The sequence below is a fragment of the Oncorhynchus gorbuscha genome, linkage group LG23 (assembly GCF_021184085.1).
Source record: "Oncorhynchus gorbuscha isolate QuinsamMale2020 ecotype Even-year linkage group LG23, OgorEven_v1.0, whole genome shotgun sequence".
Taxonomy (NCBI): domain Eukaryota; kingdom Metazoa; phylum Chordata; class Actinopteri; order Salmoniformes; family Salmonidae; genus Oncorhynchus; species Oncorhynchus gorbuscha.
Window position 1 is genome coordinate 13,689,350 of NC_060195.1, and position 27,385 is coordinate 13,716,734.

Here is a 27,385-nt window from a genome sequence, read left to right on the forward strand (position 1 = left end):
TGCTGTCATGTGACACAAACAGAACAAAGGATGTGCCATAGCTCTCAATCGCTGTTTCTAAACAGATTACAGGAGTGTCTGTGAGTCCGAAAAACACGGACAACTCACTTTAGTTGTGTTATTGCACTGGAGGAAGAGGAAGAGTGTACACGTCTGTTTTGACTGTGAGATATGACGAACCAGCAACAACACTCAGTCTCTCTACAACTTTATTAAAAATATATTTTAAATATACTTTAGTCATAATTGTAACGGTCAAATAAGTAACTGATAGATGAAGAACACGGTGTTATAAACAGACAGTAATAACACGGCAGAGAATGCACTTTACCCTACACGAGTCACAACTTGGACACGCGCCAGCCTTTCCCTCCCCGAGGTCACAACGAATGAGCAAAACGCAGAGGCGTAAGAAGGGATTTGTTGTTCATGTACTGTAGTCTCCCGTAGTTCAGCTCGGGGAGGTTATAGGTGGTGGCCCGACATAACAGGAGTCTCTGGTTACACGGTTACGTTAAGATTTAACGTAGTTGCGTCTACTCTCACCACGGGAAAAAAATGTAGTAGCTCCTCGTGCTTTAGGCCTACAGTGAAAACCGGAGACCTCGAGAGCAAGTCTTTTTTTGGAACTGTCCGCGCCTGGGAAGAAATCAAAACAACAATGCAGAGTTGCACCAATATATCAGATACAGCCAAGGAATTATGTGACGCGGTGTCAGTATCTTTAGGTTTGAGTTCGCAGTTAAACGAGATAGTGGATAATGGACGGAGCGGCCCTGCCTTCTCTGCAGACTGCGGCCCAAATCATGGAAACCATTTTTCAGTCTCCGAGGAGTCTTCTCCAGAGTTTGGAGCTGGCGCAAGTATGACCTCAGAGTTAACCACCCAGATGCAGAGGAAAACGAGAATTAAATCAAATGATCTCGGGCCATCGTTCGAAGTACATCAAGACATTTGTGGACAAAATTATGTCGGTTTTTTACAGACCCTCGAGCGCGAAAGGGACAGCGCATGGAAGGTGACGAGGCCTATGCACGAGTTGGAAATGGCCCGAGGTCTCCGTAAAAACTCGGACATGTTCGTGAATTTGGATAACGCTATTGCGCTCTCGGTGCCCTCTCAGTTTGACGAACTGTTACCTTTAAGTTCTCCATTCCGTAAAGACGCCCCAAACCAGTTATTTGGTAGGGAATTTACGGATCAATCGACCGTCAATGGCCTCATCAAAAGCAGCCTTAACAAAACCGAACCAGGACACGAGGGACCCTGCCCGGTGGCGGGTGGATCTTGGTTCTGTAAATATTTGGACAACGGAAATTGCATGTCTTGTGGAGCACGTAAAGCCTGTCCTCCTGGGGTTAACTATCAGGACTATGACTCTGGGATTCCACAAGAGTGTCATGTCCAGGAGCAAAGTTACCAAAGTGTGATGCATGAAAGCGGTCTTCAACAAGTGTATCACTCCGCTATCAAGAAGGAGAGTTCTGGATGGATGAGTGCTGACTCCGGGCTGAGGTAGATATACTCTTTATAAGACATATTATTTCAATTGTTTCTTTGTTTTGTTTTCACGTAAGACCAAGCGGACCAGAGGCAAATTAATGGAGCTTCTCTAACTATGTAATCATAACAAAACAACAGTAATATCAGATGTTATAATATGTCAAATTCAACGAAGCAAAAAGGCACGAGGGGGTGTGGTATGTGGCCATATCTGGTTAGAGTGTTGGATTTCTGACTGAACGGTTGCAGGATAGAATCCCCGAGCTGGCAAGGTAAAAATCTGTCTTTCTGCCCATGAACGAGGTAGTTAACCCACCGTTCCTTGGCTGTCATTGAAAATAAGAATTTGTTCTTAACTGACTTGCCTAGTTAAATAAATATACCACAAACTCCTGAGCAGTAAAAAAAATAAACGTTTTGTCATACCCATGGTATACTGTCTGATACCATGCCTGTCAGCCAATCAGCATTCAGAGCTCGAACCACCCAGGTTATAATAGCATTTATGCTATCTGTTATAATGACCTAATTCCCTGCACCAGCTGCCACAGAGACTCACGACAATATCCCCACGCTGGAGAGGACCGACTGCAAGTGATAGGTTATAGCCACTGTCCCTTTCAGCATGGCCAATCTCGTGACTACGACCCACTACGACCCACTACGACCCACTACGACCCAGCAGTGTGTCTGTCTCAGACACCACTGTTTACCTTCCTAACCAGTGTTTATTTCATGAGTATTAGAGTAATAGGCTTCCAGCTGACTTTACGCTGGCCTTCAACTAACCAGGTGTAATGTATTTAGTCTCAATCAACAAGGCCCAGTAGGACATAAGGCAACACTCACTAAAAGATGCACTGTGCAGAAATCGCTCAGACATTTCCTGGTTGCTAAAATTCTAATAGTTCAATTCTAATTTCAGTTAATGTGATCAAAAAAGCAAGTATTGTGTAGAAAATCATTGTGTCATCTAAACCGCTGTGAAATATGTTTTCCATAACCAGAAATATTGTATTTTCAATTGTTTGAAGCTGTTGTACAAAACCGAAAGTAAAACGCACAAAAACGAAACTTAAGCACGGGAAGCATAGAAATAGCGCACATAGAACAGATCTACCGCTTCTTGGACTGGCTTTCAATGAGGATGACAGATCTATAACTCACATTTCTATGTGAATTTGGTCAGGTTGCCCAAAAACGTACATATTGCAGCTTTCATAATGATATCACACTTATTGCCAATGCTGTGGTGTGGTGGGTCAGTCAAAGATCTAGTAGCGGATACTGATCAAGTTGAATTAATTCACATTCAAGGACCATTTAATTTATAGAAAGGCTATCCAAAGTCAAACCAACTTTGACACAGTCGCACACCAGCTTACTGACAATAATTGGCTAAATAATTTGTCTACCTCTTTCCACCTACAAACACACACGAGGTACCCATATCAAACCACACCCCGAAACCAACTCACGTTTGAATTCAGTCATGGCCCCTAGCATTTATTAATGAAACAAATTTAAAACGAGGCCAATTCAGGAAGCGCAGTCGCCCTTTAAACGGGTAGCTGGCTAATTTAAAATGTAAAGTTTGTCAGACTTGTTATTCCTCAAAAGTAGTGTAATGTTGATCTGAGCCCGTAGTCCACACCGTCTGGTTAACAGATTCTGCTGCTAACTGAATTAGACAGAATCTGCATGACTCAATCCCACATCAAGAGGCAAGTATGTGCAGATCAGCAGGTATAGGCAGGTAGGTGCATTAGGTGCATTTCAGATGTGAGGGTGTAGCTGTAAGATCTGAAATAGTGTTAGGTGTGTGTTGTGTGATTTCAGGTGAATGTGTGTGTGTGTGTGTGTGTATATGTGTGTACATCTGTGTGTGTGTTTCTGTGTGTGTGTGTGTGTGTGTGTGTGTGTGTGTGTGTGTGTGTGTGTGTGTGTGTGTGTGTGTGTGCGTGTGCGTGTGCGTGTGTGTGTGTGTGTACGTCTGTGTGTGTGTGTGTGGTTATGAAGTGTAGCTGTAAGATCTAAAAGAGTGTTACCCACATGTTAGGTGTGTGTTTACAGTAGAGGTCGACCGATTAATCGGAATGGCCGATTAATTAAGGCCGATTTCAAGCTTTCATAACAATCGGAAATCGATATTTTTGGACACCGATTTGGCCGATATAAAAACAAAATATATATATATTTACACCTTTATTTAATCTTTATTTAACTAGGCAAGTCAGTTAAGAAAATATTCTTATTTTCAATGATGGCCTAGGAACGGTGCGTTAACTGCCTTGTTCAGGGGCAGAACGACAGATTTTTACCTTGTCAGCTCGGGGATTCAATCTTGCAACCTTACAGTTAACTAGTCCAACGCTCAAACCACCTGCCTCTTATTGCACTCCAAGAGGAGCCTGCCTGCTACGCGAATGCAGTAAGCCAAGGTAAGTTGCTAGCTAGCATTAAACGTATCTTATAAAAAACAATCAATCAATCATAATCACTAGTTAACTACACATGGTTGATGATATTACTAGTTTATCTAGCGTGTCCTGCTTTGCATATAATCGATGCGGTGCGTATTCGAGAAAAAGGACTGCCGTTGCTCCAATGTGTACCTAACCATAAACATCAATGCCTTTCTTAAAATCAATACACAGAAGTATGTATTTTTAGACCTGCATATTTAGCTAAAATAAATCCAGGCAATATTAACCAGGTGAAATTATGTCACTTCTCTTGCGTTCATTGCACGCAGAGTCAGTGTATATGCAACATTTACTGCCACCTAATTTGCCAGAATTGTATGTAATTATGACATAACATTGAAGGTTGTGCAATGTAACAGGAATATTTAGACTTAGGGATGCCACCCGTTAGATAAAATACGGAACGGTTCCTTATTTTACAGAAAGAATAATCGTCTTGTTTTCGAGATGATAGTTTCCGGATTCGACCATATTAATGACCAAAGGCTCGTATTTCTGTGTGTTATTATGTTATAATTAAGTCTATGATTTGATAGAGCAGTCTGACTGAGCAATGGTAGGCACTAGCAGGCTCGTAGGCATTCATTCAATCAGCACTTTCGTGTGTTTTGCCAGCAGCTCTTCGCAATGCTTCAAGCATTGAGCTGTTTATGACTTCAAGCCTATCAACACCCGAGATTAGACTGGTGTAACCGATGTGAAATGGCTAGCTAGTTAGCGGGGTGCGCGCGAATAGCGTTTCAAACGTCACTCGCTCTGAGACTTGGAGTATTTGTTCCCCTTGCTCTGCATGGGTAACGCTGCTTCGAGGGTGGCTGTTGTCAATGTGTTCCTGGTTCGAGCCCAGGTAGCGGCGAGGAGAGGGATGGAAGCTATACTGTTACACTGGCAATACTAAAGTGCCTATAAGAACATCCAATTGTCAAAGGTATATGAAATACAAATCGTATAGAGAGAAATAGTCCTATAATTCCTATAATAACTACAACCTAAAACTTCTTACTTGGGAATATTGAAGACTCATGTTAAAAGGAACCACCAGCTTTCATATGTTCTCATGTTTTGAGCAAGGAACTGAAACGTTAGCTTTCTTACATGGCACATATTGCACTTTTACTTTCTTCTCCAACACTTTGTTTTTGCATTATTTAAACCAAATTGAACATGTTTCATTATTTATTTGAGGCTAAATTGATTTTATTATTTTAACTTATATGTTAAGTTAAAATAGGTGTTCATTCAGTATTGTTGTAATTGTCATTATTACAAATACATTTTTAAAATCGTCCGATTAATTGGTATCGTTTTTTTTTGTCCTCCAATAATCGGCATCGGTGTTGAAAAATCATAATCGGTCACCCTCTAATATGTTGCCAGTGAGAGTGTATCTGTAAGATCGGAAAGAGTGTTAGGTGTTTACAGATGTGTGTGTGTTTCAGATGTGAGGATATGTTGCCAGTGTACTTCTCTGACCGGAGGGTGTGTAAGGTATGTGGAGACGAGGCATCAGGCTGTCACTATGGAGCTGTTACCTGTGGGAGCTGCAAGGTGTTCTTCAAGAGGGCTGCAGAGGGTGAGCCATACACACACACACATATCACTTTGTTTACAATCATTTTACTAGGCAAGTCAGTTAATTAAGAACAAATTCTTAATTATAATGACGGCCTAACCACGGGCAAACCCTCACCACGACCCTGGGCCAATTGTGTGCCGCCTTATGGGACTCCCAATCACAGCATGTTGTGATAAAGCCTGGAATTGAACAAGGGTCTTTAGTGACAACTCTGGCACTGAGATGCAGTGCCTTAGACCACTGCACCACTCGGGAGCCCAACACACATACAGGAAATGGGATATCCAACTTCCCTGTAGCGGCCCTGTTTGTTTTTGTGTCCCCAGGTAAGCAGAATCACCTGTGCGCCAGCCGTAACGACTGCACCATCGACAAGCTGAGGAGGAAGAACTGTCCTTCCTGTCGTCTCAGCAGATGCTTCCGGTCTGGAATGAGCCTCAAAGGTTTCAACTTTTACCATAACATACATGGCCGTTAAATGGAGAGAGGGAGAGAAAGAGATCATGAAAAAGAAGGGAGAGAAGGCTAGACACATCTACTTGTATTTTGGTTACAGGGTCTTTGAAGAAGCAGGAATCATGACTAGGTCTTTAGGTAGGTTTTAATTGACCATGTGTTTTACTCCCTATCCTGTGACTTTCATTGGTAAATTCAGCTGCTTTTCAGGCTGCTTTTCAGACTGCTTTGGGGAGTTTTGACAGCATGTAGCTACTTTTCCCAACTCAATTCTGCCACATACAAGAGTGGGAGAAGCGGTCTGTGCAGAAGAAGTCACAGCAATGGGGCATGCACAGGCAGAGAAGCACCAGGGGAGGGGGTGTGCGGTGAGAGAGGAGGGGAAAACCTTATGTCGGGGAGTGCAGCTGTGCAGCAGCAAGTCAAAATGGTGCTGTGATGTCGTCGTGGCAACAGCAAAAACGTCATCTAGAGAGAAATCAAGGGGCCAATAGCAGATATCACTGAAAAATAGTTGGCAACACTGTTTGCAACATTGTGTAGTGATTTCAGATGTGGCACCACAGGTCCCAGTTGTGGGGGGGGGGAGTTATTTTCCTGGGGCTCAGAGTTTTCTCGATCTGGTAGTAGGCTAACCAAAAGGTTACTACACAGAATACTCAAATGGCGGCGACGTAGCATAGTGTCGCAATGTTGTTTTTTGTTATGAAAGGGGAGGCTCCTTGCAGTGCGCACTGACATTCGACGTACCCTTCCCGTGGGGGCAGTGTTGTGTAGGCAATGATGTTTGCTTGATTCCTTCATCTGATCAACAGTATAGGCTATAGGCTATGCATCAAAGAAGCATATTTTCCATTGATAAGCAAATATAATCTGAGCTACTGTTCAAACAACAAACCAAACAACATTGTAGCCTTGTTAGAATCTACCCAAAAAGGTATTTTGTTTAGCAGTAATAACTTGTGATTACAGGCTATTGTGAAATGGTAGAAAGTGCTGTAGGCTGATGTGGGAATACATACACAAGCAGCATATTTAACGGGAATAATGTTTTAGGTTACACCGGCAAGTAGAAGAATATTACCTGGGTATATTTTATTTTGTATTATTTATCATATTCAGTTTTTTTATATGCAAAAATAGAATCCTACTCCACCCACTTACACGCCAAAAATAGAATCCTACTCCACCCACTTACACGCCAAAAATAGAATCCTACTCCACCCACGTACACGCCAAAAATAGAATCCTACTCCACCCACGTACACGCCAAAAATAGAATCCTACTCCACCCACTCACACGCCAAAAATAGAATCCTACTCCACCCACGTATACGCCAAAAATAGAATCCTACTCCACCCACTCACACGCCAAAAATAGAATCCTACTCCACCCACGTATACGCCAAAAATAGAATCCTACTCCACCCACGTACACGCCAAAAATAGAATCCTACTCCACCCACGTATACGCCAAAAATAGAATCCTACTCCACCCACTCACACGCCAAAAATAGAATCCTACTCGACCCACGTACACGCCAAAAATAGAATAGAAAACTTGTAAAAATAGACAAGATCCTGCAACCAGGTAAATACCTGTCTATTTATGGAAACATTGCCCTGATTAACTCCTTAGTCATATCTCAGTTTACTCACTTACTTATGGCGCTGCCTACTGCTGATGATTCGTTTTTCAAATCATATGAGCAAAAAATATTTCGCTTTATCTGGGAAGCTAAACCAGACAAAATAAAACGAGCCTATCTATAAAATGAATATGAATTGGGTGGGTTGAGATGATTAAATATAAAAGCACTAAACCTCTCTCTAAAAGCTTTACTTATTCAAAAGTTTTATTTGAACCCTAAATGGTTCTCAAGTAGATTAATAAGAAAAGCTCATCCATTGTTTAAAATTGCCTTTGTGCAGTTTGCCATGTCTCATTTTCGATTCATTGAAAGTGATACTTTTTTCAAAGTATCTGTCTTTTTCAAACAAGCATTGCAGAGCTGGCTACAATTACAATTTCCTCTCCCTGAAAAGATAGAACAAATATTACAACAAATATTATGGCTGAACTCAAATGTGCTGGTTGATAAAATACCTGTATTTATGGGAAATATGTTTGAAAATGATATTAAATGATATTGTAAATTGTAATGGTAGAGTTATGTCCTTTATGGAGTTATCAGAATTGTAAGTAAGGGAAGGTCTGCTCATTCCAAGAATACAACCAATGGATTACAGCATTGCCCCAAAAATGGAGGAGGCAGGTGGCAGTGGGAGGAGGCAGGGAACTGGCCTGTCTGCCCAATATAAAGGATCAAAACTGGAGGAGGCAGGTGGTAGCGGGAGGAGGCAGGTGGCATTGGGAGGAGGCAGGGAACTGGCCTGTCTGCCCAATATAAAGGATCAAAACTGGAGGAGGCAGGTGGTAGCGGGAGGAGGCAGGTGGCATTGGGAGGAGGCAGGGAACTGGCCTGTCTGCCCAATATAAAGGATCAAAACTGGAGGAGGCAGGTGGTAGCGGGAGGAGGCAGGTGGCAGTGGGAGGATGTAGGGAACTGGTCTGTCTGCCCAATATAAAGGATCAAAACTGGAGGAGGCAGGTGGTAGCGGGAGGAGGCAGGTGGCAGCGGGAGGAGGTAGGGAACTGGTCTGTGTCTGCCCAATATAAAGGATCAAAACTGGCAGAGGGAATAAAAATAGCATAAATAGGAAAGTATACCAGTTTCATTTGAGGGCCAGGATGTTGTGAACTGTTCCATACAGATTGCAAAATAGTTGGGAAGATATTTTTTTATGTACCGATTCTATGGTACAGGGTGTATGAGTTGATATATAAAACAACGCAAGATTCAAGACTTCATGCTTTTTTTGTGTGGATACAGAATCAATAGACCATTTATTTTGGTATTGCCCTCAGGTAGCCTGTTTCTGGTCTGAAGTTCAGGAATGGCTGAAAATGAATAGCATTGATCTAAAATTGACCCTACAAATAGTACTGTTAGGAGATCTGGAGAGACCGGGTCAGTCAATTACTAATATACTAATACTCTTAGTAAAAGTATTTATCTTCAACACGCAATCAGTAGATTCAATTAGATAGATTGAAATTGTATGTTAAATATCATAGCATAGTTGAAAGATATGTGTTGCGTAAAAACACGAAGTGGGTAGCCAGCAGAGATAGATGGGATCGTCTGAGGGAAGCTGAGGGTTGGGATGTGGAATTGGAGACAAGTGGGAGTGGAGTTGCTGTGTGAGAGAGAATCATGGTCAAAGATAAAGGGGGGTCTGAATAAAACATAATAAAAGTACATTTGAATGACACTGTGGCAGTGTTTTTCCAACGAATGCCGGTTTGCCAGAGGCTGATGCCGTGCAGGTGTTTGTACACATACATATACACACACTCTCAATCAAATAAACACATACAAGAACACACACATACATGTAATAGTACCAGACATGCACAAACATATACAGTTGGCTTTGCTGTGATGATTTCAGTTGTCCTTTATGTCCTTTGTTTTAAATGTATAATTATATATATATATATATTTTTGCATTGTTGTTTGCTGTTTTCTTCTGTCTTTTGTCTCTTTATGTTATGCAGGTGAATGAGGACCCAAAAGCGACTTGGCGAAAACAGAGTCTTTATTCCAGTAAAGGAAATAGGCAATACTCCTAGACAAATCGGAGCAGAAAACAAAACATAAAAAACTAATTCCACTCGTAGTGACGAGGACAGACTGGAGACTCGACCATAAACTGTAGGTTGCCTCGGGAAGGCACCGACCGTAGCAGACTCAGACACCTGCTCACACGCAGCATCTGAGGGAAACAAGACACGACAGGGCGAGACAAAGACACAGCACGGTGAACAATATACAAGGATCCGACAGGACAGAAACGGAAAACAAGGGAAGAAATAGGGACTCTAATCAGAGGACAAGATAGGGAACAGGTTTGGAAAGACTAAATGAGTGAGTAGGAGAATGAGGAACAGCTGGAAGCAGGAACGGAACGATAGAGAGAGGGAGGGAGAGAGAGAGGGATAGAAAAAGGGAACGAACCTAATAAGACCAGCAGGGGGAAACGAACAGAAGGGAAAGCAAAATGACAAGACAATATAAGACAAAACATGACACTTTAGTTGATTCTCTTGGTGGTTGGTGCATTGGGGGTTGTTGGTGCATTGGGGGTTGTTGGTGCATTGGGGGTTCTTGGTTGTTGGTGCATTGGGGGTTCTTGGTTGTTGGTGCATTGGGGGTTCTTGGTTGTTGGTGCATTGGGGGTTCTTGGTTGTTGGTGCATTGGGGGTTCTTGGTTGTTGGTGCATTGGGGGTTCTTGGTGGTTGGTGCATTGGGGGTTCTTGGTGGTTGGTGCATTGGGGGTTCTTGGTTGTTGGTGCATTGGGGGTTCTTGGTGGTTGGTGCATTGGGGGGTTCTTGGGGGTGGGGAATGGAATTAGTTGTATTTTTTTGGGGTGGGGGGGAGACTGTGGGAGGGGTCTTGAATGGTTGAGGGACAGCTATTGGGGAACTGTGGGGGAATCTTGGAGGGTTTGGGTTTCACAAGATTTTGATCATGAAAAAGGAAACTATGACATATATTTTATATCACTGATGCACACGCACCTCACATGAAATACTTTGGTGTTACCCCTTCCTTGTGTTTTTTTGTAATAAATAATAATAAATAAAAAAAAATAAGGACAACAGTTTTCAGCTGTGCAAACATAATTGCAAAAGGGTTTTCTAATGATCAATTAGCCTTTTAAAATTATAAACTTGGATTAGCTAACACAACGTGCCATTGGAACACAGGAGTGAAGGTTGCTGATAATGGGCCTATGTAGATTTTCCATAAAGAATCTGCCATTTCCAGCTACAATACTCATTTACAGCATTAACAATGTCTACACTGTATTTTTGATCTATTTTATGTTATTTTAATGGACAAAAAATGAGCTTTTCTATAAAAAAACAAGGACATTTCTAAGTGATCCCAAACTTTTGAAAGGTAGTGTATATTCACCCCACCCAGTATTGTAATCCAAACTTACCAGAAAGCATGTAGTCCTTGGCTCAGACAGTGTAGTAATGTGGGCTCAATAGCATCTCATTAGTGTGGAGATCTTGAGAATCAGCTGTACATGTGATGGAAGAATACACTGTGCATGCAGAGAGTTGCAATTCCATTGAATTGAGGATAGTTTAACCAAAATATGCCACAAGACCTAGAATTGCCTTTATGTGTATCCCACAAAAAAGGTTCACTGTTATAAGCTAACTTTTTTGATGAATTTAAGCAAAATTCCCGGGCTTAACTTCCCATGGAAAATTTCTGGAAATTTACCGGGAAGTTTCCAACCCTTTGCAACTCTATTTATGGACAAACTGTAGTGACATATTTTGTGTTTTATTCAAATCAGTTAGGTTTTTCAAAAGTACAATTTTATAAAATGACCCAATAATTTAATCCAGACGCATTGCGGTAATGAGAATATGGAAAAATTTACAAAATTCAGGCAAATATTTATTAAAAACTAGACATCTTACTCCTCAGAATGATAGTTGATTTTTGCAGATGCATCATGGTTTTGTAATTCAATTAGCTACATACATGTTTAAAACTGATTTCATGACAATCACCCACCTGCAGCTATGGTTGTTATCAGTAGGCTAAAGTTGATCAGATTAATTGTGCTGGCAGGTATGGGCTTCCATATAAAACAGCTCATTGCAGCGGAGTCACTGATACCCATGTTTTCAGTCACATTTAGCCTTTGCCACATGGTTTGCATATTATTGATACAAATTAAGCCTGGTTAGTTGTAAAGTAGGTCTTTGTACTTTTATATGTGTATGAGAGGGTTAATCCTTCACTTTTTACATGTTTACAGTACTTAATAAAAACATGCTATTATAGCAACTCTGGACTTTTGTCTTAAAGCTAAAATGTAATGTGTGTAGCCTACAGACAAGAAAATAAACCTTTTAATTGTCTGCACATACAGTGCATTTGGAAAGTAAGACCCCTTGAATTTTTCCACATTTTGTTACGTTACCGCCTTATTCTAAAATTGATATATTGTCTTTCCCCCTCATTAATCTACACACAATAACCCCGTAATGACATCACAATACGCCGTAATGACATCACAATACCCCGTAATGACATCACAATACCCCGTAATGACATCACAATACCCCGTAATGACATCACAATACCCCGTAATGACATGACATTACCCCGTAATGACATCACAATAACCCCGTAATGACATCACAATTCGCCGTAATGACATCACAATACCCCGTAATGACATCACAATACCCCGTAATGACATCACAATACCCCGTAATGACATCACAATACGCCGTAATGACATCACAATACCCCGTAATGACATCACAATACGCCGTAATGACATCACAATACCCCGTAATGACATCACAATAACCCCGTAATGACATCACAATACCCCGTAATGACATCACAATACGCCGTAATGACATCACAATACCCCGTAATGACATCACAATACGCCGTAATGACATCACAATACCCCGTAATGACATCACAATACCCCGTAATGACATCACAATACCCCGTAATGACATCACAATACCCCGTAATTACATCACAATAACCCCGTAATGACATCACAATACCCCGTAATGACATGACATTACCCCGTAATGACATCACAATACCCCGTAATGACATCACAATACCCCGTAATGACATCACAATACCCCGTAATGACATCACAATACCCCGTAATGACATCACAATACCCCGTAATGACATGACATTACCCCGTAATGACATCACAATAACCCCGTAATGACATCACAATACCCCGTAATGACATCACAATACCCCGTAATGACATCACAATACCCCGTAATGACATCACAATACCCTGTAATGACATCACAATACCCCGTAATGAAATCACAATACCCCCGTAATGACATCACAATACCCCGTAATGACATCACAATACCCCGTAATGACATCACAATACCCCGTAATGACATCACAATACCCCGTAATGAAATCACAATACCCAGTAATGACATCACAATGCCCCGTAATGACATCACAATACCCCGTAATGAAATCACAATACCCAGTAATGACATCACAATACCCCGTAATGACAAGGCAAAAATGTGTCATGTCAAAATGTGTCCGTCATGTGCCTTTTACTAAAGAGTGGTTTCCGTCTGGCCACTCTACCATAAAGGCCTGATTGGTGGAGTGCTGAAAAGATAGTTGTCCTTCAAGGAAGGTTCTCCCATCTCCACAGAGGAACTCGGGAGCTCTGTCAGAGTGACCATCAGGTTCTTGGTCACCTCCCTGACCAAGGACCTTCACCACCGATTGCTCAGTTTGGCCGGGTGGCCAGAGTCTTGATGGTTCCAAACTCCTTGCATTTAAGAATGATGGAGGCCACTGTGTTCTTGGGGACCGTCAATGCTGCAGAAATGTTTTGGTAACCTTCCCCAGATCTGTGCCTCGACACAATCCTGTCTCTGAGCTCTATGGACAATTCCTTTGACCTCATGACTTGGTTTTTGCTCTGACATGCACTGTCAACTGTAGGACCTTATATAGACAGGTGTGTGCTTTTCCAAATCGTGTCCAATCAATTACATTTACCACAGGTTGACTCCAATTAAGTTGTAGAAAGATCTCAAGGATGATCAATGGAAACAGGACGAGCACCTGAGCAGAATGTCGAGTCTCATAGCAAAGGGTCTGAATACTTATGTAAATAAGGTATTTCAGCTTTTCTTTAATTTTTTTAATACATTTGCAAATATTTCTAAAAACCCGTTTTCACTTTCATTATGGGGTATTGTGTGTAGAATGTTGAGGGAATATATTTAATCCATTTTAGAATAAGTAGGGTCTGAATGCTTTCTGGTTGTATTGTACATGCTTGTGAATTGTTGCATTATCAAGTAGTATAATATTTTGGAAGAAAAGTCTCTTGTCATTGTTAAATAGTTTGTGCCTTCTCGCTAGTGGCTACTGTGATATTTACGGTCAATTTGAGCTACGGACCAAGAATGTCACATGGCCAGCAGCCACGGCAATGATGTAATGTGAATGGAAAAATAGCTTTTTTTTTCTCCACCCCGCTCCTCAGACTCCTTTATATCTCCTAGTGGTAATGGGGCCTTTCTCTCTGTCCTACTTCTGTGTGTGGTGCATTTCAGGCCGCAAGCTGAGGGGAGCTGGCCCGCTGAAAGGAGGAGTGGAGGGGGGAACACAGGCACCCGCCAAAGAGAGGACTGGAGAGAGGGGAGGAGAGAGACCTGGAGAGAGGGGAGGAGAGAGGCCTGGAGAGAGGACTGGAGAGAGGCCTGGAGAGAGGACTGGAGAGAGGCCTGGAGAGAGGACTGGAGAGAGGGGAGGAGAGAGGCCTGGAGAGAGGACTGGAGAGAGGACTGGGGGATTACAGTTATCCACCGTTTCCCCACAGGCTAAATGTGAGGATCAATATTACCATATGTAAAATATTTTTCTTATCCAGAATGCTATTTTTTCAAGTGAGCCCTGACTAAGAAAGCAGTTACAACTCAATTCAGAATTTACCCCGACCCTGGATGAAAGGCAGCACATATTCAGTCTCAACTGGTTTCATTTTGTCTCTCATCTCATGTCTCAATTCACCTTGCCTTGTTTCATCTCATATCCCTCTCTGCAGGCTGTGCTGCGTCACAGGCTCCCGCTCTTGGCCCCTCCCCCAGTCTACGCCCCTCCCTCCTCAACATTCTGAGTTCCATTGAGCCAGGAATGGTCAACGCAGGCCATGACACCTCCCAGCCAGACTGTTTCGCCTCCCTACTGTCCAGCCTCAACGAGCTGGGAGAGAGACAACTGGTGTCTGTGGTGAACTGGGCTAAAGCCATGCCAGGTAAACCATTCTTCATGTATCCTACTGTTACCTAACCTAACATGTTACCAACCCTGTATCCTACTGTTACCTAACCACTACATGTTACCAACCCACTAACCCTGTATCCTACGGTTACCTAAACACGACATGTTACCAACCCACTGTATCCTACTGTTACCTAACCACTACATGTTACCAACCCTGTATCCTACTGTTACCTAACCACTACATGTTACCAACCCACTAACCCTGTATCCTACTGTTACCTAACCACTACATGTTACCAACCCTGTATCCTACTGTTACCTAACCACTACATGTTACCAACCCACTAACCCTATATCCTACGGTTACCTAAACACGACATGTTACCAACCCACTATCCATGTATTCTACTGTTACCTAACCACTACATGTTACCAACCCACTAACCCTATATCCTACGGTTACCTAAACACGACATGTTACCAACCCACTATCCATGTATTCTACTGTTACCTAACCACTACATGTTACCAACCCTGTATCCTACTGTTACCTAACCACTACATGTTATCAACCCTGTATCCTACTGTTACCTAACCACTACATGTTACCAACCCTGTATCCTACTGTTACCTAACCACTACATGTTACCAACCCTGTATTCTACTGTTACCTAACCACTACATGTTACTAACCCTCTATCTTACTGTTACCTAACCACTACATGTTACCAACCCACTATCCTACTGTTACCTAACCACTACACGTTACCAACCCTGTATCCTACTGTTACCTAACCACTACATGTTACCAACCCTGTATTCTACTGTTACCTAACCACTACATGTTACCAACCCTGTATCCGACTGTTACCTAACCACTACATGTTACCAACCCTGTATCCTACTGTTACCTAACCACTACATGTTACCAACCCACTATCCCTGTATTCTACTGTTACCTAACCACTACATGTTACCAACCCACTAACCCTATATCCTACGGTTACCTAAACACGACATGTTACCAACCCTGTATCCTACTGTTACCTAACCACTACATGTTACCAACCCACTATCCCTGTATCCTACTGTTACCTAACCACTACATGTTACCAACCCTGTATCCTACTGTTACCTAACCACTACATGTTACCAACCCTGTATCCTACTGTTACCTAACCACTACATGTTACCAACCCTGTATCCTACTGTTACCTAACAACTACATGTTACCAACCCTGTATCCTACTGTTACCTAACCACTACATGTTACCAACCCACTATCCCTGTATCCTACTGTTACCTAACAACTACATGTTACCAACCCTGTATCCTACTGTTACCTAACCACTACATGTTACCATAGTTTTCTATGTCCTTCCCACCAGAGGGGGCTCTACTCATCACATATTTTATTCTCCCTGCACTATGGGTTTCAGACAGCTTCATGTAGAAGACCAGATGTCTGTGATCCAGTCTTCATGGCTGGGGTTGATGATGTTCTCTGTATCCTAGGTTACCTCCAGACATGCTGCATGTCAGATGTCAACCCACTGGTTCCTAGTTACTTCATGGCTGGGGTTGATGATATATCTCTGTATAGGTTTCCTAGACCTAGCTGCATGTAGAAGACCAGATGTCTGTGATCCAGTCTTCATGGCTGGGGTTGATGGTGTTTTATTCTCCCTGCACTATGGGTTTCAGACAGCTGCATGTAGAAGACCAGATGTCTGTGATCCAGTCTTCATGGCTGGGGTTGATGATGTTCTCTGTGTAGGTTTCAGACAGCTGCATGTCAGATGTCAGTGGTTCAGTCTTCATGGCTGGGGTTGATGATGTTCTCTGTGTAGGTTTCAGATAGCTGCATGTAGAAGACCAGATGTCTGTGATCCAGTCTTCATGGCTGGGGTTGATGGTGTTCTCTGTGTAGGTTTCAGACAGCTGCATGTCAGATGTCTGTGATCCAGTCTTCATGGCTGGGGTTGATGATGTTCTCTGTGTAGGTTTCAGACAGCTGCATGTAGAAGACCAGATGTCTGTGATCCAGTCTTCATGGCTGGGGTTGATGATGTTCTCTGTGTAGGTTTCAGACAGCTGCATGTAGAAGACCAGATGTCAGTGATCCAGTCTTCATGGCTGGGGTTGATGGTGTTCGCTCTGGGCTGGAGGTCTTACACCAACACCGATGCTAGAGAGCTCTACTTCGCTCCTGACCTCATCTTTAACGAGTGAGTACTATTGTCTTGCTGAATACAATATTGATGACAATCTCTCTCTGTCTCTAGACAATAGACAAGGGAAATGTTTGAAATTTGAAATGTTGTATTATTGGTTATATAACAACACTCTCTGAATCAATTTCACTCCCCCTCATCCTAACTCCCTCTCATCCTAACTCCCTCTCATCCTAACTCCCTCTCATCCTAACTCCCCCTCATCCTAACTCCCCTCATCCTAACTCCCCTCATCCTAACTCCCCCTCATCCTAACTCCCCCTCATCCTAACTCCCTCTCATCCTCACTCCCTCTCATCCTCACTCCCTCTCATCCTCACTCCCTCTCATCCTCACTCCCTCTCATCCTAACTCCCCCTCTCTCTCCCTTGCAATTCAATATATTAGCATGGGAAACACATGTTACCAAATGGAATAGACAATAAAAAAATGGGACTAGAAATAAACAAACATTACACTCTCTCTCCTCACCCTCTTCCTCTCCGTCTGTCTCTCACTTCTCTCCACCCCCCTCCCACCCCCCAGTCAGAGGATGCGTGTGTCCAGTATGTACGAACACTGTGTCCAGTTCCGTCTGCTGTCCCAGAGGTTCTGTATGCTCAGAGTCACCCAGGAAGAGTTCCTCTGTATGAAGGCTCTGCTCCTCTTCAGCATCAGTGAGTCGCATCACTGACACACTGAAACTAAGTGACTGTATCATTATCTGGTTCAATATTTGCTTATTTCTTTGTGTCTTTTAGTCCCTGTGGAGGGTCTGAGGAATCAGAAGTGTTTTGACGAGCTGAGGATCTCTTACATCAAGGAGCTGGTTTGTCTGGCCAGCCAACACGGAGAAAAACACCATACACAACGCCTGTTCCAGCTAACACAGCTACTGGACTTCCTACACCCGGTAATATTACCTAACCCTGACCTCTAACCCCTAACCCATACACAACGCCTGTTCCAGCTTACACAGCTACTGGACTTCCTACACCCGGTAATATTACCTAACCCTGTCCTCTAACCCCTAACCCATACACAACGCCTGTTCCAGCTTACACAGCTACTGGACTTCCTACACCCAGTAATATTACCTAACCCTGACCTCTAACCCCTAACCCATACACAACGCCTGTTCCAGCTAACACAACTACGTCCGGTAATTTAATGATAATAATAATGATACTAGATTTAATTAGTATAGCGCTTTTCATTACAGCAAGAATCTCAATCTTAAAACAGTCTAATCTTTCAGTTAGCCTATTGACAGTTCTAGCTGGAAGGTCTTTCACAGTCATCCACAGTCTTTCACAGTCATCCACAGTCTTTCACAGTCATCCACAGTCTTTCACATTTACATTTAAGTCATTTAGCAGACGCTCTTATCCAGAGCGACAGTCATCCACAGTCTTTCACAGTCATCCACAGTCTTTCACAGTCATCCACATCCACAGTCTTTCACAGTCATCCACAGTCTTTCACAGTCATCCACAGTCTTTCACAGTCATCCACAGTCTTTCACAGTCATCCACAGTCTTTCACAGTCATCTACATCCACAGTCATCCACAGTCTTTCACAGTCATCCACAGTCTTTCAGTCATCCACAGTCATCCACAGAGGCAGGTGCCAGTTCAACAGGTCACATCCTGTGTCCAATCCACTCTACATGTCCACTTCCCTGACCCGTCCACGTCTCTACCGACCGAGGCCCAAATGAAGGGTTGAAGCCCAGGTGAAGACTGGGGCCCAAATGAAGGGTTGAAGCCCAGGTGAAGACTGGGGCCCAGATGAAGGGTTGAAGCCCAGGTGAAGACTGGGGCCCAAATGAAGGGTTGAAGCCCAGGTGAAGACTGGGGCCCAAATGAAGGGTTGAAGCCCAGGTGAAGACTGGGGCCCAAATGAAGGGTTGAAGCCCAGGTGAAGACTGGGGCCCAAATGAAGGGTTGAAGCCCAGGTGAAGACTGGGGCCCAAATGAAGGGTTGAAGCCCAGGTGAAGACTGGGGCCCAAATGAAGGGTTGAAGCCCAGGTGAAGACTGGGGCCCAAATGAAGGGTTGAAGCCCAGGTGAAGACTGGGGCCCAGATGAAGGGTTGAAGCCCAGGTGAAGACTGGGGCCCAAATGAAGGGTTGAGGTCCAGATGATAACAAAAATGTATTTAAAAAATGTAACCTTTATTTAACTAGGAAAGTCAGTTAAGAACAAATTCTTATTTCAAGGACAGCCTACATCGGCCAAACCCATATGACACTTGGCCAATTGTGCACCGCTGTATGGGACTCTGGAATCGAACCAGGGTGTCTGTAGTGACGCCTCAAGCACTGAGATTCAGTGTCTTAGACCACTGCGCCATTCGGGAGCCCAAGGGTTGAGGCCCAGATGAAGACTGGGGCCCAGATGAAGACTGGGGCCCAGATGAAGGGTTGAAGCCCAGATGAAGACTGGGGCCCAGATGAAGGATTGAAGCCCAGATGAAGACTGGGGCCCAGATGAAGGGTTGGGGCCCAGATGAAGGGTTGAAGCCCAGATGAAGACTGGGGCCCAGATGAAGGGGGCCCAGATGAAGGGTGAAGCCCAGATGAAGACTGGGGCCCAGATAAAGGGTTGAAGCCCAGATGAAGACTGGGGCCCAGATGAAGGGTTGAAGCCCAGATGAAGACTGGGGCCCAGATGAAGGGTTGAAGCCCAGATGAAGACTGGGGCCCAGATGAAGGGTTGAAGCCCAGATGAAGACTGGGGCCGAGATGTGGGTTGAGCAGGGGTGAAACGATGCTTAGATCCAGGGGGGAAACAAGTTAGAAGTCAGGTCACCTCTTCCCTTGGAAACTCCTCTGAGAAACATGTAGCACCAACCTGGGTGAAGTAATGCAGCTGTTAAGCTTTATGGCATGAAGCTCACTACAGTCAGAAGTGATAGTCCACCTTGAAATAAACTACTGGGGAAAACCTCTGCCATCTTCAAAATTCTCCAAGCCTCTGCCATCTCTTGTTGTTTCAAATAAAGTTGGTAGCTAAATAGCTTCTCAGTTCAGTTGGTAAAATAACTGACTTGCCGATCTTGCACTGCCGTGGATCAATATATTGTAATGAATCAGGCAGGAAGTGCGGCTCGAACCCTCAACCTTCTGGCCCGAAGCCCAGAACGCAACAACATGCTCTTCTTGCAGCCGATATCCGCACTTATAAACCCAGGATTGCTACAATATATACAATCAAAACTTACTTAGTTAACAAAATAAAAAGTTGATCAAAAAAGAAAACAACTAAAACTTCAAATATGTACAATATTTACAGAGCTCTCTGCGCCATGGCAACCACAGAACTGACCTATCCCTGACCTCTAACCCGTAACCCGTACTCAACACCTGTTCTCGCTAACCCAGCCAGTGGACTACCTACAGCAGGTAATATAGACCTACTACCAAGGGCCAGCCTAGCTTTTTGTGGGCCTGTCATGGCAAATAATATCCCCTGGCCAAATAGTGTCCCCTTCTGCGTCACAATGGAGTTCGATAAATTATTAGCGTTCCGTTGCTATATCAACGGTGGGATTACCTAATTACAGCCTAAAATGACGTTCTTTTCATAATCGCTATGTAAACAAGGCGGATTTCCGCAGCAATTTCGCTGTTTAAACAAGTTTTATTTAGCTGACAAAATGAAAACATTCATTCAAACTACTTTTGGGTACCTTGTTAACATTACAACATGAAATCCATGTCTTAAACATTATTACGGTTTCGGAAATGTCAAATAAAACGTGTAATCTGCTTGACACATTAAAGTTACTTACAACACAGACCAGGAATTCAGATCATTTCCACTCCATTCATATGCAAATCTGTTGGATTCATACACTGGCTTGTCTGGTCCTCCCCTTATCTACGCTGAAATAATCTATTTTCACCAGACCTCCTTTAGGATTCATGTTGTTCTATCTCACATAGCTCATTAGCACACCCTTGTGGTTGAATATATATGTGTTTATTGTCGGTCATAGGATACAACAATGAATAATGTAGAACAAATAAATACCATCGAAGGAAACCTAACAACAATGAATAATGTAGAACAAATAAATACCATCGAAGGAAACCTAACAACAATGAATAATGTAGAACAAATAAATACCATCGAAGGAAACCTAACAACAATGAATAATGTAGAACAAATAAATACCATCGAAGGAAACCTAACAACAATGAATAATGTAGAACAAATAAATACCATCGAAGGAAACCTAACAACAATGAATAATGTAGAACAAATAAATACCATCGAAGGAAACCTAACAACAATGAATAATGTAGAACAAATAAATACCATCGAAGGAAACCTAACAACAATGAATAATGTAGAACAAATAAATACCATCGAAGGATACCTTACAACAATGAATAATGTAGAACAAATAAATACCATCGAAGGAAACCTAACAACAATGAATAATGTAGAACAAATAAATACCATCGAAGGAAACCTAACAACAATGAATAATGTGGAACAAATAAATACCATCGAAGGATACCTTACAACAATGAATAATGTAGAACAAATAAATACCATCGAAGGAAACCTAACAACAATGAATAATGTAGAACAAATAAATACCATCGAAGGATACCTTACAACAATGAACACCTTGTGAAACAGCTGTGAAAACCAACCTAGCAATATTTCAGATTTTAATACATAAACTTCGATCGTTTTTGGTACAGTTGTGTCATTCATTTGTTTTACACTCACATGGCAATCATAGACTAAAATACTGAATTCTGGTGTGTGCAATATAGAGGAGGGGTTTGCTGTGTGGGTGTGTGGTTCTGCCTGTCACCTATTCTCAACAGGCAGTCAGTCTCAGAAGGGAGACTTGAAGAGGGAGACTGCAAAGTTCAGGCACTGATGCTCTCTTTTTTCTGAGTGTTTGCAGTGCGAGTGTTTTTAGTCCATCTGTGTATCTCACATATTATGTGCCCAGTATGATAGATTATGATAGAAAATGATAGAGTATGATAGAGAATTATAGAGTAGAATAGAGTAGGATAGACTATGATAGAAAATGATATAGTATGATAGAGTAGAATAGAGTATGATAGAGTAGAATAGAGTAGAATAGAGTATGATAGAGTATGATAGAGTAGAATAGAGTAGGATAGACTATGATAGAGAATGATATAGTATGATAGAGTAGAATAGAGTAGAATAGAGTATGATAGAGTATGATAGAGAATTATAGAGAATTATAGAGTATGATAGAGTAGAATAGAGTAGGATAGACTATGATAGAGAATGATATAGTATGATAGAGTAGAATAGAGTATGATAGAGTAGAATAGAGTATGATAGAGTAGAATAGAGTATGATAGAGTAGAATAGAGTATGATAGAGTAGAATAGAGTATGATAGAGTAGAATAGAGTAGAATAGAGTATGATAGAGTATGATAGAGTATAATAGAGTATGATAGAGTAGAATAGAGTATGATAGAGTAGAATAGAGTATGATAGAGTAGAATAGAGTATGATAGAGTAGAATAGAGTAGAATAGAGTAGGATATTGGAGAAGTACATTTTTATAGGCTTAGCATAACTACTATGTCTTGCTTTTCTTATTGTTTCTGTCAACCAAAGCTGAGCATAGTTTGTCTATTGGGCTTCACTGAAGTGTAGGGCGTCAGTGCTTTCAGTGGTCGACCGTCCAAGTGCTCCAACTGTAGAAGATTGTTGGCTTCCACCGAGGGAACCCTAGGAAGACAAAGAGAAAAATATCAGTGTTAGGGGAACTAACACTAGCTTCAGGTTATTTTGTGTGCAAATACAAATAGTTATCATCTGATATTTTCTATATTCACTTTAACTGATGGTGACCCCAGCTAGGAGTGAAAGAGCAGTGAGGCTTCCCAGGTGTCGTCTTTCTTTCCTCCATCTTCCAAACCTAATAATTGGCCCTGAAGTCGCAGCACTTGGTCCCCTTCTTCATTCTGCTCCAGTAGCTCTCCTTCTGTTTCTCCTTGTCCATGTTCAGTCTCACATTGACTGATAACAGGAATAAATGCTATTCTATTTCTTACATATCTCTTGGAGGGACAGAAAATAAATTGACAGCGGACAATCATTTTTACCTGGTGAAAAACCTCTACATCCTCCTCAGTCCGTGCCTGAAGGTACTGTAGTCCTCAAGGGTTCTGAGCTGGTTCCACAGCTTCCACCACATCAGGTGGGGTTTCAGTGAAAAATAACAATAGACAAACAACCTCAGTATATACAATTGCATTGTTTTACCTCAGTCAACAGCTGCGACTCCTGTCCGTACTCGGTGGAGGCCTGGATGCTGCTGTTGTGTGCAAAGAGAATGACCTTCCAGTAGTTCTCCCAACCTTCCTGGTACCAATCAAGGGACTTGCCCATGACATGTCTTGAGGGTTTGGTTGGTCCATTCACCAAACCTGGAGGAGGGGGTAGGAAAGGGATATCTATTGACAATGAAAGATATTGAAATAGGTCTGTTTATGTACCACGGAAAAACAAATTGTAAAAAATAAATTAAACAAACCATTGGTGACAGAATATAACCTATAACATCCATCACTTGTTCCAGTGTTCATGACCTCGGTCACTCAAGATGACTGTGGGTGTTGAAGATGTTCGTCATTGTCTTGGAGGTGTCCTCGCCAGTCGTCCTTGATGGGTATCATACAAAACAAAAATATACTCTTGGTTTCAAGCACTTTTTTGAATGGGTTATACAGAAGAGAATTTAGAGTTAAGCACCTTCTCTTCCTGTACTGAGGTTAATGGGTATTGCCTCCACCTTCTCTTCCTGTACTGAGGTTAATGGGTATTGCCTCCACATTCTCTTCCTGTACTGAGGTTAATGGGTATTGCCTCCACCTTCTCTTCCTGTACTGAGGTTAATGGGTATTGCCTCCACATTCTCTTCCTGTACTGAGGTTAATGGGTATTGCCTCCACCTTCTCTTCCTGTACTGAGGTTAATGGGTATTGCCTCCACCTTCTCTTCCTGTACTGAGGTTAATGGGTTATTGCCTCCACCTTCTCTTCCTGTACTGAGGTTAATGGGTATTGCCTCCACCTTCTCTTCCTGTACTGAGGTTAATGGGTATTGCCTCCACATTCTCTTCCTGTACTGAGGTTAATGGGTATTGCCTCCACCTTCTCTTCCTGTACTGAGGTTAATGGGTATTGCCTCCACATTCTCTTCCTGTACTGAGGTTAATGGGTATTGTCTCCACCTTCTCTTCCTGTACTGAGGTTAATGGGTATTGCCTCCACCTTCTCTTCCTGTACTGAGGTTAATGGGTATTGCCTCCACCTTCTCTTCCTGTACTGAGGTTAATGGGTATTGCCTCCACCTTCTCTTCCTGTACTGAGGTTAATGGGTATTGCCTCCACCTTCTCTTCCTGTACTGAGGTTAATGGGTATTGCCTCCACATTCTCTTCCTGTACTGAGGTTAATGGGTATTGCCTCCACCTTCTCTTCCTGTACTGAGGTTAATGGGTATTGCCTCCACCTTCTCTTCCTGTACTGAGGTTAATGGGTATTGCCTCCACCTTCTCTTCCTGTACTGAGGTTAATGGGTATTGCCTCCACATTCTCTTCCTGTACTGAGGTTAATGGGTATTGCCTCCACCTTCTCTTCCTGTACTGAGGTTAATGGGTATTGCCTCCACCTTCTCTTCCTGTACTGAGGTTAATGGGTATTGCCTCCACCTTCTCTTCCTGTACTGAGGTTAATGGGTATTGCCTCCACCTTCTCTTCCTGTACTGAGGTTAATGGGTATTGCCTCCACCTTCTCTTCCTGTACTGAGGTTAATGGGTATTGCCTCCACCTTCTCTTCCTGTACTGAGGTTAATGGGTATTGCCTCCACATTCTCTTCCTGTACTGAGGTTAATGGGTATTGCCTCCACCTTCTCTTCCTGTACTGAGGTTAATGGGTATTGCCTCCACCTTCTCTTCCTGTACTGAGGTTAATGGGTATTGCCATCACCTACTTGGTAAAGTGATGGGTCGCCGTTCGACAGCAGCTGTTGCCATTCCTGGATTTCGTGAAGGGTCCAATGAGGGCCACCTCTAACATTTAAAGTGTTAGAGAGAAGATGACTCTATTCTTACCCGTACCTGTGTCATACAGTATGCAGATGTTCATATTTGTAAGGCTACTGACACACACACACATTCTATAATACTGTTGTGGTCAAATAAAGCAACCATTACAAAACAACTCTCACCGATCATGTGCCATGATGAAACAACTTTGATGGGTTTCAACTCCAGCTCCACAGTCTTCGCCCTCTCAAACTTCTGGCAGGCTAGACAGGGTACTGACCTTTAGGCACAACGTGACAAATTGAAACATTGTGTGCTCTCTGATATGATATTAATTGAAATCCTAATAATTTCAGATATAATAGAATGTGATTGATAAATAAAAGGTTATTTCTCTTCTGTCCACCTCCTAGACAATTCCCTGTCAGAAGAAGCGTAGGTTGATTTTGACAATCATGCGCTCCGAAATGGCCAGCATGCGTCTTGGTCAGCACGGCCTCCTCCTCCTTAGTAAAAATCACCCTCCTGTGTGGCTGGCCACCTTCCCCTGTAGGTACATATGATTGCCTAACATGTTGAAGGAGAACAGGTGTTGAAATACTTTAGTCTAAGTACATTTACACTGCTGTCTTTCTCTCTCTCTCTTTCTCTCTCTTCGTCTGTCTCTCTGTCTGTCTTCCATTCTTTTCTACCTCCTCTCACTTTCATCCTTTCTTTCTCACTTACCTCCTCCCTCCTCTCTATGTCTGTCTAGCGAAGGCACCTAGTTAAGGGCATTTGGAATAACCATAATTGCTTACACCCATCCGTTTGATTGATCAGGTTGAACTTATAGCTAGACACCCTGATATGACGCATCCTTCTTCCTTCGCGACCGCTACGAGGTCAAATAAGAGAACAACTTTGGTTCGTTACGTTTTCCGGTCAGCATTTTGCACGTTCCAGCAACAGCTCTTGGTGTTCTACTGTTATAACTCTCAACAGTAAGTTTAGACCCCAACTGAGTTCCTAAAGTATTTTTGGGGGTTGGGGGCCGTAGTGGCCAGGGGCCCTAAGCAACAGCTTATGTCGCCTATACCCAGGGCCGGCCCTGCTTCTATCCCTAACCACTAACCCCTGACTTGTTCAACCCCACCCCTGCTTTGGTGTTACTGACAGTTGACTCCCTTTCTCCCCCCCCTCTCTCACTCTCTCACTCTCTCTCTCTCACTCTCAGATTGTGAGGAAGCTGCACCAGTTCACCTATGATCTGTTTATCCAGGCCCAGTCTCTGCCCACCAGAGTCAGCTATCCAGAGATGATCTCTGAGATCGTCAGCGTTCACGTGCCCAAGATACTCACAGGCATAGTTCAGCCAATCCTCTTTCACAATGCACCTTGCTAGAGGGTCATCCCATCACAATGCACCTTGCTAGAGGGTCATCCCATCACAATGCACCTTGTTAGAGGGTCATCTTATCACAATGCACCTTGTTAGAGGGTCATCCTATCACAATGCACCTTGTTAGAGGGTCATCCTATCACAATGCACCTTGTTAGAGGGTCATCCTATCACAAAAAACCCTGCAAGTGGTTCAACCTATCACAAAACTTCCTGCTAGAGGTTCAACCCAGGGCAGGCCCTAGGCACAAGGTACTTTTTTTTTGGGGGGGGGGGGGGGGACTCAGTCGGGCTCTCAACTTAATGTTGAGAGTTAAAGTAAAATACACAAGGTGACATTTTTTAATTTGTTAGTGAATCAGCAGTTTTTGTTAGTGAATCAGCAGTTTTTGTTAGTGAATCAGCAGTTTTTGTTAGTGAATCAGCAGTTTTTGTTAGTGAATCAGCAGTTTTTGTTAGTGAATCAGCAGTTTTTGTTAGTGAATCAGCAGTGTCAGTCTCTGAATTAGCCCTTGTTAGCAAACATTTATTTAGATTGGTAAGTTAGCCAGCTGTCTACGCCTTATAGTAATCATGGCCAACTAATGACCAGGCACGCATGTACCCTGACCTCCAGGGGACCTCCATTGATGTTGTCAGTCACTCTCACTCAGATATCATAAGTCATGGCAGTATTTGTAGAATTGTAGGAAATTTGCTTTAAAACTTGATAATTTCTCTCCACCCCCTGGCAGTATTTGTAGAATTGTTGGAAATGTGCTTTAAATCTGCAAGATCTTCA

The 27,385-nt window shown here is 42.7% G+C and overlaps 1 protein-coding gene across 1 annotated transcript; it reads left to right on the forward strand.

Moving 5' to 3' along the window:
* The first annotated feature begins 361 nt into the window (after nucleotides 1-361).
* On the forward strand, nucleotides 362-26,879 carry LOC124011430 (androgen receptor-like). Its single transcript, XM_046324797.1, has 9 exons — nucleotides 362-1,515; nucleotides 5,429-5,562; nucleotides 5,892-6,008; nucleotides 14,269-14,541; nucleotides 14,760-14,969; nucleotides 17,022-17,166; nucleotides 17,698-17,828; nucleotides 17,913-18,064; nucleotides 26,440-26,879. Exons 1-9 carry the CDS (start codon nucleotides 662-664, stop codon nucleotides 26,605-26,607), a joined length of 2,184 nt encoding a protein of 727 aa, XP_046180753.1. The 5' UTR covers nucleotides 362-661; the 3' UTR covers nucleotides 26,608-26,879.
* The last annotated feature ends 506 nt before the right edge of the window (nucleotides 26,880-27,385 follow it).